Consider the following 14,461-nt stretch of genomic DNA (forward strand, 5'->3'; position numbering starts at 1 on the left):
AGGGGATGAGGAAAGAGAGATTGTAAAACACACAGTTTACACTGATAGGGCATAACGATGACCACTGACAGGTGACGTCAATTACAGTGAGTGAACATTTTGTCCTGGAAGTCGATGTGTTAGAAGCAGGAAAAATGGGCAAGCGTAAGGATTTGAGAAAGTTTGACAAGGGCCAGAATGTGATGGCTAGACAGCTGGGTCGGAGCATCTCCAAAACTGCAGCTCGTGGTGTGTTCCTGGTCTGAATCGCTCAATACTTATCAAAAGCAGTGAAGGAAGGAACAGTAGTGAGTCAGCAACAGGGTCATGGCTCATTGGCTCATTGATGGGGAGCAAAGATGAACTACTGTAGCTGGAATTGCAGAAACAGTTACTGCTGGTTGTGATAGAAATGTGTAAGAACACGCAGAGTATTGCAGTTTGTTGTGTATGCATCTGCATAGCTGCAGACCAGTCAGGGAGCCCATGCTGACCCCTGTACAGTGCTGAAAGTGCCAACAATGGGCATGTGAGGATCAGAACTGGACCATGGAGTAAGAAGAAGACGGCGTGGTCTGACGAATTACATTTTCTGTCACATCACGTGTATGTGTGAAGCTTCTCTGGGGAACACCGGACACCAGGATGCACTATGGCAAGAAGGCAAGTATAAACTCGCAGAAGCAGTGTGGTGCTTTGGGCAGTGTTCTGCTGAGAGACCTTGGGTCCTGCCATTGCTGTGGATATTACTTTGACATGTGTGGAAACTGTATTCCCTGACGGCTGTGAAAAATGTATAGTATAGAAGTTTGAGGTGATGAATTGGCCTCTAAATTCCCCAGATGTAAGTCCAGTTGAGCATCTGTGGGATGTGCTCCAGTCCATGGAGGCTTCACCTCGCAGCTTATAGGACTTGTTGGTACGAGCGTCTATGCTTTGATTGTTTAAGTGCTGCGAGCAACACAATATCAGACAGATGGTCATAATGCTGTACCTGACTGGTGTATATTAAAAAGATAGGTCATGTAGGTGATCAGTGCTCTCTCTCTTCTTCTTGATTTTTAGGCAGAGTCGTCTTTCGTGTCCCTGATTGGTTGCACCACCTGCTAATGGGTGGCAGGATCCTGTTCAAGAACACACTGGAGGCCTACACAGATTATTATCTTCAGTACAAACTCAACCAAGTGGTCCAGGAGCACCGGCTAGTCTCGCTCATCACCCTGCTTAGAGGTACACGGCCAAGGAACCGAAGAGAGTCTGCGTGTTTGTGAGAATCTCGAACTTTAAACAAACAAACTAAGTGAGGTTGATAGGTTTGTAGCTTAAACCTATTTGCTGAAACGTTGAAGACAATGTAATTACACAGCAAAGCAAGACACGAGTAGGCAAAGTTCTTCATGTTTCTCGTGCACGGGAGAGAACCGGACAAACGCCGTTCCTTCGCTTGACCCCAGTTGCTCTCGTCCGCTCTCCCGTAACACTGCTCTTTTATTGAGGTTACATGAATATACATAGGTTCATTAACATATGACGTCTACATACAAAGAGTACCTTGCCTGTGCGTTGTGTGTGTGTGTGTGTGTGTGTGTGTGTGGGGGGGGGGGGGGGTCAGAGTGTGACCCCATAAATGACTTCCCTAAACCGGCTGGTCTGGAAGTCCAGCAGTTCATCTAAACAAAAGGCACGTAGACTAAAACAGATATAGATACGTTTATCCTGTCATAAAACAATAAGAGAAGGTATGCCCTCTCCCATGCTCCCAGAATGTGGGTGTGAATGCCAGAACACTCTGGAATGCACACAAAGCCTTTGCAGACTATTAAGGATCACACATCCTATCACTACACAATCGATTATACACCTCTAAGCATATATGGTTAAATATTTCTAAGCATAAATGACAATAAACAATACAATCTAACAGAGGTGAAATCATGCAGTGAATCTTTGCCCTCATAGACTCAGTTTTCTGTGAAAGCAGCCCGCCTCGCCCCGCCCAAGACAAGCAGAGGAGAGCAAAGAAGACGTTCGAGGAGATGATGAGCTATATTCCAGGTATTTATTTAGTTCTTCCAAGTCGCCTTTTGTAATTTATGGACCACTTGTAGTCGGCATCTAAACCTACAAGACAAGTGGTGAGTTTTAAATTGCCGCCTGGGGGCTTGTCCTTGATTTATCTTCAGACTTTCTGGGGAAATGTATCGGAGAAGAGGCCAAGTATGAAGGAGTGCGTCTCCTCTTTGATGGACTACAGCAGCCAGTGCTCAACAAACAGGTACAAGGACAGACACGCACAAACAGCGAGGACACACTCGCTGCTTTCTCAGAATGTTTGCACTTCGCTGATAGGAAACGTGATAGGACATGAAAAAAAAGCTGTGCTAGTATATGACAGATGGGTATATGAATGAAATTGACTTGGGGTACCTCTGAATGTAACATTCGCACCTTATAATAGGTACGCAATGTAACATGCAGTTTGCTGAAACACAGTTTCCTCTGCCGTTCTGCATATTGGTTGTGTTTCCATCTTTATTTAAACACGACTGACCTTAATGCTTCTCATCTTGTTCCTACCTTTTTTGCTTTGCCTTCCTCAGCTGACATATGTGCTGCTGGACATCGTCATTCAGGAACTTTTTCCAGAGCTAAACAAGGTAAACACATATTAATTTTTGTTCACCCACCCATCTATAGGCTCTTATCCTCCGCAGAATGGAGAGTGAATATATCCTGACACCCAAAAAACCCCAAATACCAAAAAATGAACAGAAAAATGAAAAAACATGCAGTCAATAACTATCAGCAATATCATTGTTAATCGTTGCATAAGTGAATGAATGAGACTGCATGATGATGTTCAATGTTAAATGAATACAAGATTAAATAACTGCATTTTTAGTGGAGAAATACACACATATCACTCGTTAATAAGTATGCCAAAGTCCTTTACCTGGATAGTCGTACAGTAATGCTTCTGCAATTGGAGTGAAGATTCGCACCAAAATCTCAAAAATTATGAGCATAATTCTGATGTTGAATTTGTTTTACCCCTATCCCCATATCTGGATTTATTTCTGTTCTTCTGCTTTTGAATATATATATATATAAAATGGTTTAATTGGATGCATTTAGGTTAGAGCAGAGGTTAGAGGGCAACAAAAGGCTTGAAACGTAAGAGGTACTAGAAAGGAACAGCTGGAGGAAAATTTAGCAACTAATGAGGTTATTTGGCAAGACCATTGGGCATAAAAAGAGCATTTAGAAGACGGAATTTCACCAGTCTGCAAAACATTGCCCCTACAAATTGTTGAATAATATCAGAATCATGTTCCTCAATATAAAACTTTGAAGGGTTTAAATATCTCATCATCTACAGTACATAATATCATCAACAGATCAGGGAATTGGGAAAAATCTCTGTGTGCAAGGGACAATGCTGAAAATCAATATAGCATCTTTGGACCCTCAGGTGGCAATGCTTTAAAAACAGGAAAGAATCTGTCATGCAAATCACAGCATGTGCTCAGGAACACTTCCAGAAATCACATGTTATCAGGCAAAGAAGAAGCCATAATAAACACTTTATGTTTTTTAAATTGTTCTTCTATATTTAATTAGGTGTGCTTTATGTGACTGCATTCCATTTTTATTCTTCCCAGTGTCCCAACTTTATGGAAATGTGATTGTACACAATCAAAGCTTTTTCACATTTTCTTTAAATCAAACACCAAACCACAGCAACACACATCTGCTTCTGAGTTAACCCTGCATTCTTGTGTTCTCAGCAGGTGCAGAAGGAGACGTCTGTGATGGCTCCATGGATGTAAAATAAACATGAGCCAACATGCTTGGCATGCCCGAGCTCATCTGACACTAGACTAAATCCAACGCATAGACCTTCATAACTGACATGTACAGTAACTGTATCTGGATACCTGCTCCCACAACAGGAGGAAAGGCAGATGGTTTCCCCTGGTGCATCTGTCATTAATTTGTAAAATAAATACATACATGAAGTATATACTAAATAAAAAGTCAGAATTTAACTGACAATTTCTTCTTTGTATTATTATTAGCAGTAGAAGCTAACAGTAAAAGACAGTGATTTAACAGTTTTGTCAGGTGTGGTGGAGGTGGAGAGGACACAAATGACCAAGGCAGGGAAATAAACAGCAAAAGGAAAGCCTTTATTGGGCTAAGGAAAAATCCATAGTACACAAAATCCAAAACCTACACTTGAGGGAAACCAGAAGTATGAATAATGAGCAGCAGACCAACAGATAGGGGATAAGCAGGCACCAGGGTGGGTAGATAATCACAAAGGACAGACAGGAGGAATAGGGAGACAAGACTTGTGGAAAGGAATATAAGGAGGGAAGGCAAAGGCACTGTCAGCTGCATTTTCCAAGTGGTCCAAACAGTGGATTTAAATTGGCACAGTTTTTAGATGGGATACCCATCCTGATGTAACCCAACTTATTTATCTGGGCTTAAGAAGAACACTAGGAATGCACTAACCTGAGGCTGGGTTTATGTCTAATCAGTCAGTTTGAAGATGGCATTTGATTGAGAGAAATGTAAAATATTACAAGCTTAATAGCTGACTGCTAATAAAGGAGTTATCATAGCAAGCAAATACATATCACTATACTAATATTTCATTAAAGAGCACAATCATTTGCCCACTAAAGTTAAGTTTATGTTGGAATGACTACAAGATGAACAGAATGCACAATGAATAATAGATTTTCTTTTGGTATTTTCAATGTGTAAAAATAAAAGTAGGAAAAAAATCCTTAGAATTTTAAAAGCACTTTTGTAAATATGAATTTTAGATGTACTGACAAATTCATGAACTCAGTGCAGATGAATCTTTCAGCTTTGCATATATGCAGATCAAACAGGTCCTCATGACAACAAATCACTGGCTTGTTTACAAGTCCTCACAGTTTCTACACAGTAATGCATTCATGTTTGTAACCCGATGAAAACATCATTCTTTTTAAAGATGACGTGCATTCTGCCTGACCACAGTTTTTCAGGCATTTGAATAATGGTAATTAAAGAAAATCATTTGGAATAGTTGTTGCTTTGTGTGCTTTTTACTATCCACTGTTATTTTGTAAAATAATCTCATTCAGAAAATTGACCAAGCTTCATACACTCCCTCGTCTTTCAATCAGTAAGCTCTATCATTCAATATAACTTTGCTTTTTATATTTAGGTTGTTTCTTTTGGTACATTTGTGTGTCGGTTTGAGTAAACAAGACTGTCGCTCATGCTTTTTTGGGGGGTTGCTGAATCGTTGTGGGTTATAATAAGTTTCAACCTGGATGCTGGCTACCCCGAGGCTGAACCTGTAATCCTGTTGTCTTCTAGTTAGCTTTGAGGGCAGCGAGCTGAAAAGACAGTTAACCAAGTCCTGGAGCTTTTCAATTTATCACAGTTTACCAGAGTGTAAAAAGCCAATCAAAGTGTCACAGACAGACACAGACTCAGCAGCAACAAGCCAATACTGTATGAAGCAATGACAGCAGAGTTCCTGAAAGTGATGCGGCCTTCTACTGCAGGGAACACGCGCTTCATGTCAGAGATGTACTTGGAAAAAACGGTAATGTCCAAGTCACCTGCAAGAAAAGGCAAATTTTTTTTAAAAAAAATCTCAAAGTGGCATTAAATGAATCAATATTACATCATTAAAATACATAAATAACATCTTCATGATGCTCGATTCTCGATTTCAAGAGTGATTTTTGTAAAATTTAAAGAAAACTGCAGAAACATATTTAAACGATTTAAACATCCCTGCTGGAGAGAATCCCAAGAGTAAAGATCGAGAACTAAAGAGTTTACAGGTACAGCAGGCTTTGATTTGTTGTTCATTTCTGTCTCTGAATAATGGGTGGGAAAAAAAGTTAAAAAACAAAACAAAAAAAATCCAACCTCTGTGTGAAAGTTTGCCACAGTTAATATGAGTTCTTCAACCATCCTCAAAAACAATGGATTTCTATGTCCCTCAGCAGATCATCAGCTTTTCAGGCTTAGAATCATAAGTGTTAATACAAAGCGCTACGGCAAAACTGTCCAATGGTTGTTTCAGCATTTCGATAAACTGTGCCAGAGTGCCAAAAACCCTTAAAGCAATGCTGGAAATGAAAATGTCACAAGCCACATCCTGCTATTCTTTTCTTCTTTAGTGCGGCCTTGAGGATAACAAAAACTTTTCCACTATACCACTACAGAGATATTTTACTGCAACGTGTGTTGTCAAGTTTAAAAACAACTGCAGGACTTTGAGTCACAGAATAAACTCTTGAGAGCAGATGTTATATGGCTGCGTTTCCATGTGTGGTCCATATGTTGTTTTTCCCCATTTCCATGCGTTTCACAGACAAGTGCGCCACAGTTAATTCTCAGTGTCCGCTCGTAAAATGTTTCTCACTTTAGGCATTATCAGATGAATTCATCCATTTTAACATGGACAGGATGTTAGAATTTCACTTTAGACAATCCAGTTAATTCATGAAAAGCACTGTCTAGCTCCTTCCTGTGATGTTTTATTTAAAAAAACATTAATGGTCATGACTCAGGTTGCATTCCACCAGGGAGAAAAAAAGCAAGGGACAAATGACTATGAAACATTAAAGTTTGCAAACCTTTATAACAGTCTGCCAAGTCTTGGAGTGATTGCTAAATGAGCTCTTTTGTTCCAGAGGTGGGACCAAGTCATTGTTTTGCAAGTCTCAAGTAAGTCTCAAGTCTTTATCCTCAAGTCTCAAGTCAAGTCTCAAGTAATGTCAGGCAAGTCAGAGTCGAGTCTCAAGTCACTGGTGTAAAAGTCCGAGTCAAGTCACAAGTCTGAAACTTTGAATTTCAAGTCCTTTCGAGTCTTTAAAAAAAAATAATGAAAAAATAATGTTGCAGTTATATGCTAAATGTAAATATTAGACCATGTAATTTTAAAATCTGTGTTTTTCTCAACACATGACAAAATAGTGAACTTAGAAAATATACACAAATTGTGAAATTGCACCTCTTTAAAATGCAGCTCAATTAAACCTAGCTCCAAGAATAATTTTCACCGACAGTTCTGAGATAAGCTGCATGTTATTCTTGGATGCGGTTGTAGGACCGGCTTTAAAATCGCATGACAAAAATATCATACACATTAAAAAAACTGCATCACCAACGTAGCCTGGACAACATTTGCTAGTTAGATGAAGTCAGCTATCTCATCTTAGCATATTTATATGCATATTTATAATTATACGGTTCTTGGAGTGAGTGCACACACTCATGAAATTTAGTAACTTCCGGTCACTGCAACAAGCCCAGGTACAGCTTACCGCCGGATGGATACAGGACCTTGAAATGCACCGTGTAGAACAAAAGACCATCGTACGTATCATAAGTTTACCAGTCTCACAAATTGTCGTCATAAATACACATTCCTAAACCGTTTATTAATAGGACCTTTGAGCTCAACGGTAATTAATTAGTAGTGGAAATCATTTCTGGTAGCATCACAGAAATGTAGCAGTGACAATAATACTGTATGCTGTAATCGTACTGGGCAATTAGTGATACAAAAAACCTGTTTTATCCTGTGAATAAAAGTATGTGTTTTTGTCAATGTACCATAATAACAGAAGCGAAACGCAATATTGTGTCAGGACAATTCACTATTTATGCACAATAAACACAGGAGCATAGCGCGACAATTTCTGTTCAGCGCCAGACTTGCTTGTAACCTATATCACCAATTATGTTAAGAAAAATGACGTATTAACTACTAAAAAACACTGACCTTCGTGTAAATGCTTGGAGCAGACTAACCTGTGAGCTGGAGTGTTCTGGGACGTTATATTTGATCTTTGAATGGCTGCGATCCAGACCACCCGTCGCGTCTTTGTTACTTCGGAAACATGATTGAACAATTTCTCTTCAACGACATAATCCGATAACAACCGATCTCTTTACCCGTCGGCTTCCCGTGGCTGTCATGCGACCGGCTATTGCAGTTAATAATACAACAGCTTCTTGACATTTTTGTGTTTCTTTTTATCGCTGTATAACTGATTTTAATTGAAAGCCTGCGTGCGCTAGTACCGCTTGCCACGAGTTCCCAGAATCCTTTGCGGTTCTACCCGTGAATGACGTCACATTTTCAATCTCTATATAATATGCATGTTAAATTTTATATTTGGGGTGAAATATCAAGTCTTTTCAAGTAAACCGGTTCAAGTCCAATTCAAGTCCCAGGTCATTGGTGTAAAAGTCCAAGTCAAGTCACAAGTCTTAGAACATTTTTTCAAGTCAAGTCTAAAGTCATAAAATTAATGACTCGAGTCTGACTCGAGTCCAAGTCATGTGACTCGAGTCCACACCTCTGTTTTGTTCTATTTATATATTTAGATTATATGTATTTCTAAAGGGAGTGTGAGTATGGAGTGGACCACAGCAGCAGAAACACCTTCAAAGAAGAAGTCTAAACTTGGATGCTTCAAACACACAAGTATTCAGTCTGGCAGCGAAGACGATATAAAAAATCAGTACCCAAATTTAGTATCACAAGTGATAGTCTCAAAACAAATGTGATGCACAAATATGCACAAATAATCATTATTCGTGCATCAGTTTTAAACTCAATTGCAATCTTTGCTTCCCACAGTTACACAAAAGTGATATTTAAAATGCACGCTCCTCCAATGCAATGCAAAGAAACAACAACTATGTTAAAATAAAGATATGCAGATATCCTTTGATTGTGTTTTTTTTCCAAAATACTTTGGCTTCACGATAAGAACAAAATGTATGCAAAGAGTGCGGTTATGTCAATTGCGTGGAAATACCATTATCTGCAGTTTGATGGATGCACAAAGGCGAGGGAAAAACAACAGAACAGTTGCTAACGTGACTTTTCCAACATCGAACATTAAAGCGAGCCCATAGGGCGTGTAAGCGTATCCATCCAGCTCACAAAGGTGCACTGAAACTTAACACGTTTGCATTCGATTTGCCAAAGACGTGTATCCGGTAACCAAGGTGAGTAACGAAGGTTTCGTGACAAAAAGATGTAATTCATTTTCCAAAATAGAAAAACTTGTGCTTTATGCAAAACAAGGAAAGGGGAACTGTAGAGGGATCTCACAGCTGCCAGGTACTTTGCTACGAGTTGATTATGATGTTAGGGATGTTAGTGTGAGGTTGACCTTTGACCTTTTGAATTGAAAATGTCATTTTTTAATGAGGTCAGTGTGATTTTTGACTAAGAGGATGCTGGTGCTGGATGCAGTAAAGGTCCTTTTAAGTGCCTGAGGTAAACTGCTTATAAATTTAGAACAAGAGTCTGCCACCCACCTGAATTATGTTTCAGTAACTCCCTCTTAATCATTGTAAAGTTATCGCCTCCACCCACCATGTATGAAGGCATGACCACGGTGTATGTCTTCTGTGGGTCTAATGGTTCATACTTGGGCACGCGGCACTCTGTGCAGAGCAATGACAGCGATGCTACACGCTGGTTCACTGGCTTGGAGAGGTCGTACTTCACATGAATGCCTGGAAATTTAAGGGAAAAATGGCATAGTGTTTACATTTATATAAAGAGACTAGTGTGTCCTTGTGGCATGCGATGCAATGACAAACTCGACCACATTCTTCACACGTTTCACTCTCTTTTTTACCACTTGTTGTTCTCTACAACTCTCGGCTGCAGCTTTCCAGCCACACGTACAAAACAACAACAACAACAACAACAACGTCAGGACCCAGTTCATTCTTCTTTCATGCAGGGGAGGCGTGATGAGCTGACTGAGCTCAGCCTCACCCCGCAGCCGCACCACGAACCACGCCCCACCACAGTCCTGTTTACTTAGAATTAGTAAAACACAAATTAAAATACTTTTGGAAGAACATCAACAGCATTTTATGTTTAGTGTAAGGCTGGAGACAGTGGGTTGTCTACTAAGATGAGACAACAAACACTACCTCAACTACCTCATAAAGCCACTGATTATTGTTTTCACACTGCACTAAATACACATGTGCATTACGGTTACTTTAGGAACTGATTCATATAACATGCTATTTAATGTCCTGTTACAAAACTAGGCACACCTGCAGCTGAGCAATGCTTTCAGTGCAACTTTTGTAAGCACATGTTAGATATGTATTTCTAACCCTTTGTTATAAAAGATTATTAAACTATTCTGTGTTAGCAGAGGAGCACAGACCTGAGACCTGAAGAAATTCTCCAGTCTTTCCTCCATATCTGTGAACAGAGTGTTCAAATGCCTTTTTTATTGTTGAGCCTTTTATTTGGACCAAGTCACAGGTTCCTCCAAATGGTAACACGGTGAGGATCTCCTCCATTGTTATGGAGCCTAAAAGGACAACATATAAAGGTAAATAACAGCAGATTACAAAACACTTCAAGGTGAATTAAGAACTCGGCAATTCTGCACAAAGGAAAAAAAAAATCTACCATTTCTGTAGCGTTCGTCTATCGCTGTCCGTATGCCCCCACTATTCAGCATACACAAGCTTACATGATTCCACTGCTCCCCAGTTGAATGCCTCATATTGTGATACACCTGTAAATGCAAAAGAGACGTATTATATGACAGAGAAATTCTCTTTGCTTCTGGCTGTTTGTCGTCACCTTTTATCATCATAAATATCTGTTATGATCAATCACCTTCCTTAAAAATCACGCAGTCCTTTTATAACCACTAATTCACACTTAACTCATGTTAACTAAGTGAAAAATGCCTGTAACTTTTACCATGGCATCACAGATTAGGTTTCCCAGGTTACACTCCCGAAATCGGCACTCTTCAAATGACCCGTTGAGGTAGACTAAGGTTTGGCCCACATACTTAGTCGAGTATTGAGCCAAGTCTGTTTTCCACTTATTAACATCAGCAAGGATCTCCGCATCTGAAACAAAACAAAACAAAGAAGAAGAAAAAAAACACAGATCGTGACTGTTGGAGAAAAAAAATCTAGATTATTGGATTTTGAGTAAATCCCTGAGAGCAAATAGATAATCCTGGAGCTCTAATGAAGAATTTACACAAATATGGTAACATTGCATTTGTAAAGCAAGGAACAACTCCACTTTTTCAATATGAGATTGCAAATCATAGTTACAATGTCATATTGAATGACATATTGCTGCTGTAGCCATCTGCTTCAAGGTTCAACATGTCCTGCAGATCTTGGTTGTAACAAATGGTGATTGTTACTGTTTCTGTCTCTGTAAGCCTGGCTGTACGGGAAAGGAAGCTTAGGTGGGAAAATCCCAATACATCAGCATTTTCTATAATAGTCAGCCGAGTCCATGTGCCAACCAACCCACATTCAACGTCACTTAAATCACATTTCTTTTTCACTCTGGTGCTCACTTAGAACTTCAGCAGGTCATCTTAACCATGTCTACATGTCAAAATGCACAGATTTGCATTTCTTTTTAAGTGACCTTTCTCACTGTCTCTCTTCCCCTGTTTTTCTTCTCCTTCATCTTTCTTTCTCCCTTTCCTATCCCCTAGGTATGTCTGTCCTGTTTGTAACAGCTGAAAATAAAATAAAATAAATAATAACAACAAAAGTCGATCAAATGGACCAATACGGCAAGTCATGATCCACTTGGTAAAGTAAATCCATTGGGTATCTTTGTTGGCCTTCAGACATCAATTCTGACGGCTGAAGAACCAAACAGGACAGACAAAAAAACAAAACAAAAGCAAAACAAGTCATTGGATGATTAGATATTTGTGTTAGTGAGCAGTTGTACCCAAGAAAGTGGCTGCAACATATATTCATAGATTATATAAGATATAAGGTGCTAACTAGTTTAATTTAATGAGTATAATACACTTCATTAAACAACAAGAAGTATCTTTCAAAAAGGTAAGTAATGTTAAAGTTCTTATTTGTGTGAGCACATGTAAACTTTTACTAGAAAATGGATGTGATGGGAGAGCCTGAGTCCTGTGTTGTGTTTTTGTTATTCTTTTCATACTGAGACAAATGAGCTAAAGCAGTTTTTACCTCTATGTACCACTGGATGTTCAACTGTCAGCAAAGGAATTTAACACTGAAGATTTGTTGATATTGTGATGAGTCTTGGACAATGCAATTTTGCCCCACTTTGCTGTAAGTATGTGCAAACATTTTCCACCACTCAAGGATGGGTGTGTGCATCAAAATCCAGTAATAACAAGTTACCTGGTAATGTAAACAAATATGAGATAAGAAATGATCACTAAAGTTCATGTTCTGCGTCAGGAGCAGGAATGCTTACTAAAGAGCTTACCCAGCTTTTAAAAAAGTTTTCTCTCTCTTTCAGAGTAATTTAGTCTCATTGCCGCTTCTGATTATATCCAATTTCTTTTGTGTTCACAGAGATAAAACTTTTGCCTCATTTCCCAAATCCTTAATACACTTCCAGGAACACTGAGAAATTTTAACATGATAAAATCTTATTTGGTTCAGTGAATGGTTTCGACTTTTCAAACAGTAACATGTGTACAGTGTAATCTGATATTTTAGTCTACCTTGAGGTATGCTGCTGTCCATTAGGATGGGATTTCCAACGGCTTTGATGACATCGCCAGCATCATCAAAAGTCACTTTTAAGTGTCCAAGATATTTCCCAAAGGCGTAAGCCTGGACCACTGGCACGTCTCTTCCATGGTTGGATTTTACTATAAAAGGATATGGGCCAGCTGGCACTTCGGAAGATGGGGGCGTTCCTGCAGAGAAAGAAAATGTTGTGGTTTGTAGCCTAAGTGGTTCTTTCTTTCTGTTATAGTGAGGTTAGAAGCATGCCATTCCTTTAAATTGGTTTGTTGCATGTGTGAAAGGCAGTTTTTGTGTCTGGAGACAGATGGATAAACACTATAATAAATAACAATAGAACAGGATAGAGATACCTGTGTAGAGGAACGTGTTGGTATGCCCTCCAACAACAACATCCACCCCTCTCACGCGTCTCGCTATGTCTTGATCCACAACAAAACCAGAGTGTCCCAGGGCAATGATTTTATTATAGCCCAGACTTTCCAGCTTATTTACTTGAGCTTGAAGTGACTCCACCTCATCTTTGAACTTGAGATGTTTGCCTAACACGCACAGGAAATAGGGGACGGATGGGTGCAAGCAAGCAGTGCACATTTCAAAACACTGGTGAATAAAACGTCTAAATACTGGATAACAATTTGAAAGTTGTTATTACAAGGCAAGACATCTGGTAATGTAGCTGAAAACACCAACAATCAGCGACGCTTTATAAAGAAAGAGAGTTTTATTTGAGTGATATTATCCTGATTGTGATCCAGCTTCATCCACGAACTGGAAAAACAAAGCATGGGCATTGGGCGGGACATCATTGGAACAGATTTACCTGGCCTGGATAAGAATGGCGTCTCTGCTGAGGTATAGCCAACCACAGCTACTTTCTCTGAGCCCACACTGATAACTTTGTAGGGACTGTAGTATTTATGAAGCTCTGCCAGGGTTTGGTCGGGTTTAATATTTGCACTGACCACAGAGAAATTTATATTCTGGAGAAAGGGTTGAATGAGACCCTCCACTCCATTGTCAAACTCGTGATTTCCAAAAGCCTATGTGACAAAAAAAAAGAACTTCAACTACTTTATTAACTCATTAAATATAATGATTTACTAAAATTTAAAAATGAACACATAATTGACTTTTTAAAGAAACTTATCTTCGAAAAATACAAACTTGAACCACTTTAACACACAAAAAGTTTCCAAACAACATAGAAATTAAAAGAATACTTGCCATAACATCATAACCAAGTTTGTTCATAAAGTGTGCGACTTCAGCGCCATTATAGTAGTTGAACCAGACAGTCCCTTGGAATTGGTCTCCAGCATCCAGAAACACCACGTTCGTCTCTTTTTTTCTGATCTCGGTCACTTTCGTGAACCTCCTGGCCACACCAGCGAAGCAGGGACGCTCTGCTCGACACTTTCCCGAGTCCTTGCCGGTCTCCTCGATTCGTGCATGGTTGTCATTGGTGTGGAGTATTGTCAGCTCGAAGGTCGACGCTCCGCTCCAGCAGTTTAAAACGAGGCAGAGCGAGGTCAAGAGAGCGCGCAAACCCATGATGTCTCCGTGCGTAAAAACCGCATTTGTGACCAAGAATGTATAGCACATTGAAGGAGGCGTCGGCTTAGTACAGAGGGAGGAAAAAGTCCAGGAAATTCCGACATAGAAAATTAGTGAGAGAAAGCGTTCTGTAAGTTTTATAAACTGTCGTTTTGTCTTTTGTCGTTTTATTAGACTTGAGTACTGATTAGCAGAACACAACAGCTTAGAAAGTTTGCAGTGTGTGTGTGTCTGTCCAGGTGAAACAATGTCAAGTTATCAACTTTTAAATCTATATTATCTTGTTTTTTTAACATTATCCTTGACTGGGTCAGGCTGTCACATACAGCATCTATGC

At 39.5% G+C, this 14,461-nt stretch overlaps 2 protein-coding genes across 6 annotated transcripts in view; one reads left to right on the plus strand and one right to left on the minus strand.

Moving 5' to 3' along the window:
• Positions 1-5,062, plus strand: part of LOC101465029 (sorting nexin-14) — a 19,529-nt gene extending 14,467 nt beyond the window's left edge. For 4 of the 5 annotated variants that reach the window (XM_012922164.3, XM_012922171.3, XM_012922168.3 and 1 more), the window contains 5 exons: positions 1,045-1,209; positions 1,939-2,034; positions 2,163-2,254; positions 2,580-2,636; positions 3,768-5,062. In XM_012922164.3, coding sequence (XP_012777618.1) covers positions 1,045-1,209; positions 1,939-2,034; positions 2,163-2,254; positions 2,580-2,636; positions 3,768-3,809 — 452 coding nt within the window. In that variant the 3' untranslated portion in view covers positions 3,810-5,062. The remainder of the gene's footprint in view (positions 1-1,044; positions 1,210-1,938; positions 2,035-2,162; positions 2,255-2,579; positions 2,637-3,767) is intronic. The other variant, XM_012922166.4, reaches the window with a different exon arrangement.
• Positions 4,149-14,194, minus strand: LOC101464742 (snake venom 5'-nucleotidase). The gene is made up of 9 exons (XM_004540481.5): positions 13,795-14,194; positions 13,391-13,610; positions 12,921-13,109; positions 12,543-12,740; positions 10,769-10,923; positions 10,469-10,577; positions 10,218-10,367; positions 9,343-9,543; positions 4,149-5,609 (listed from the first exon to the last, which is right to left on the minus strand). The coding sequence occupies exons 1-9, from the start codon at positions 14,170-14,172 to the stop codon at positions 5,452-5,454; spliced, it is 1,758 nt and encodes a 585-aa protein (XP_004540538.2). The 5' UTR covers positions 14,173-14,194; the 3' UTR covers positions 4,149-5,451.
• Positions 14,195-14,461: the final 267 nt, after the last annotated feature.

This window comes from Maylandia zebra, linkage group LG19, assembly GCF_041146795.1.
Source record: "Maylandia zebra isolate NMK-2024a linkage group LG19, Mzebra_GT3a, whole genome shotgun sequence".
NCBI classification, from domain to species: Eukaryota; Metazoa; Chordata; class Actinopteri; order Cichliformes; family Cichlidae; genus Maylandia; species Maylandia zebra.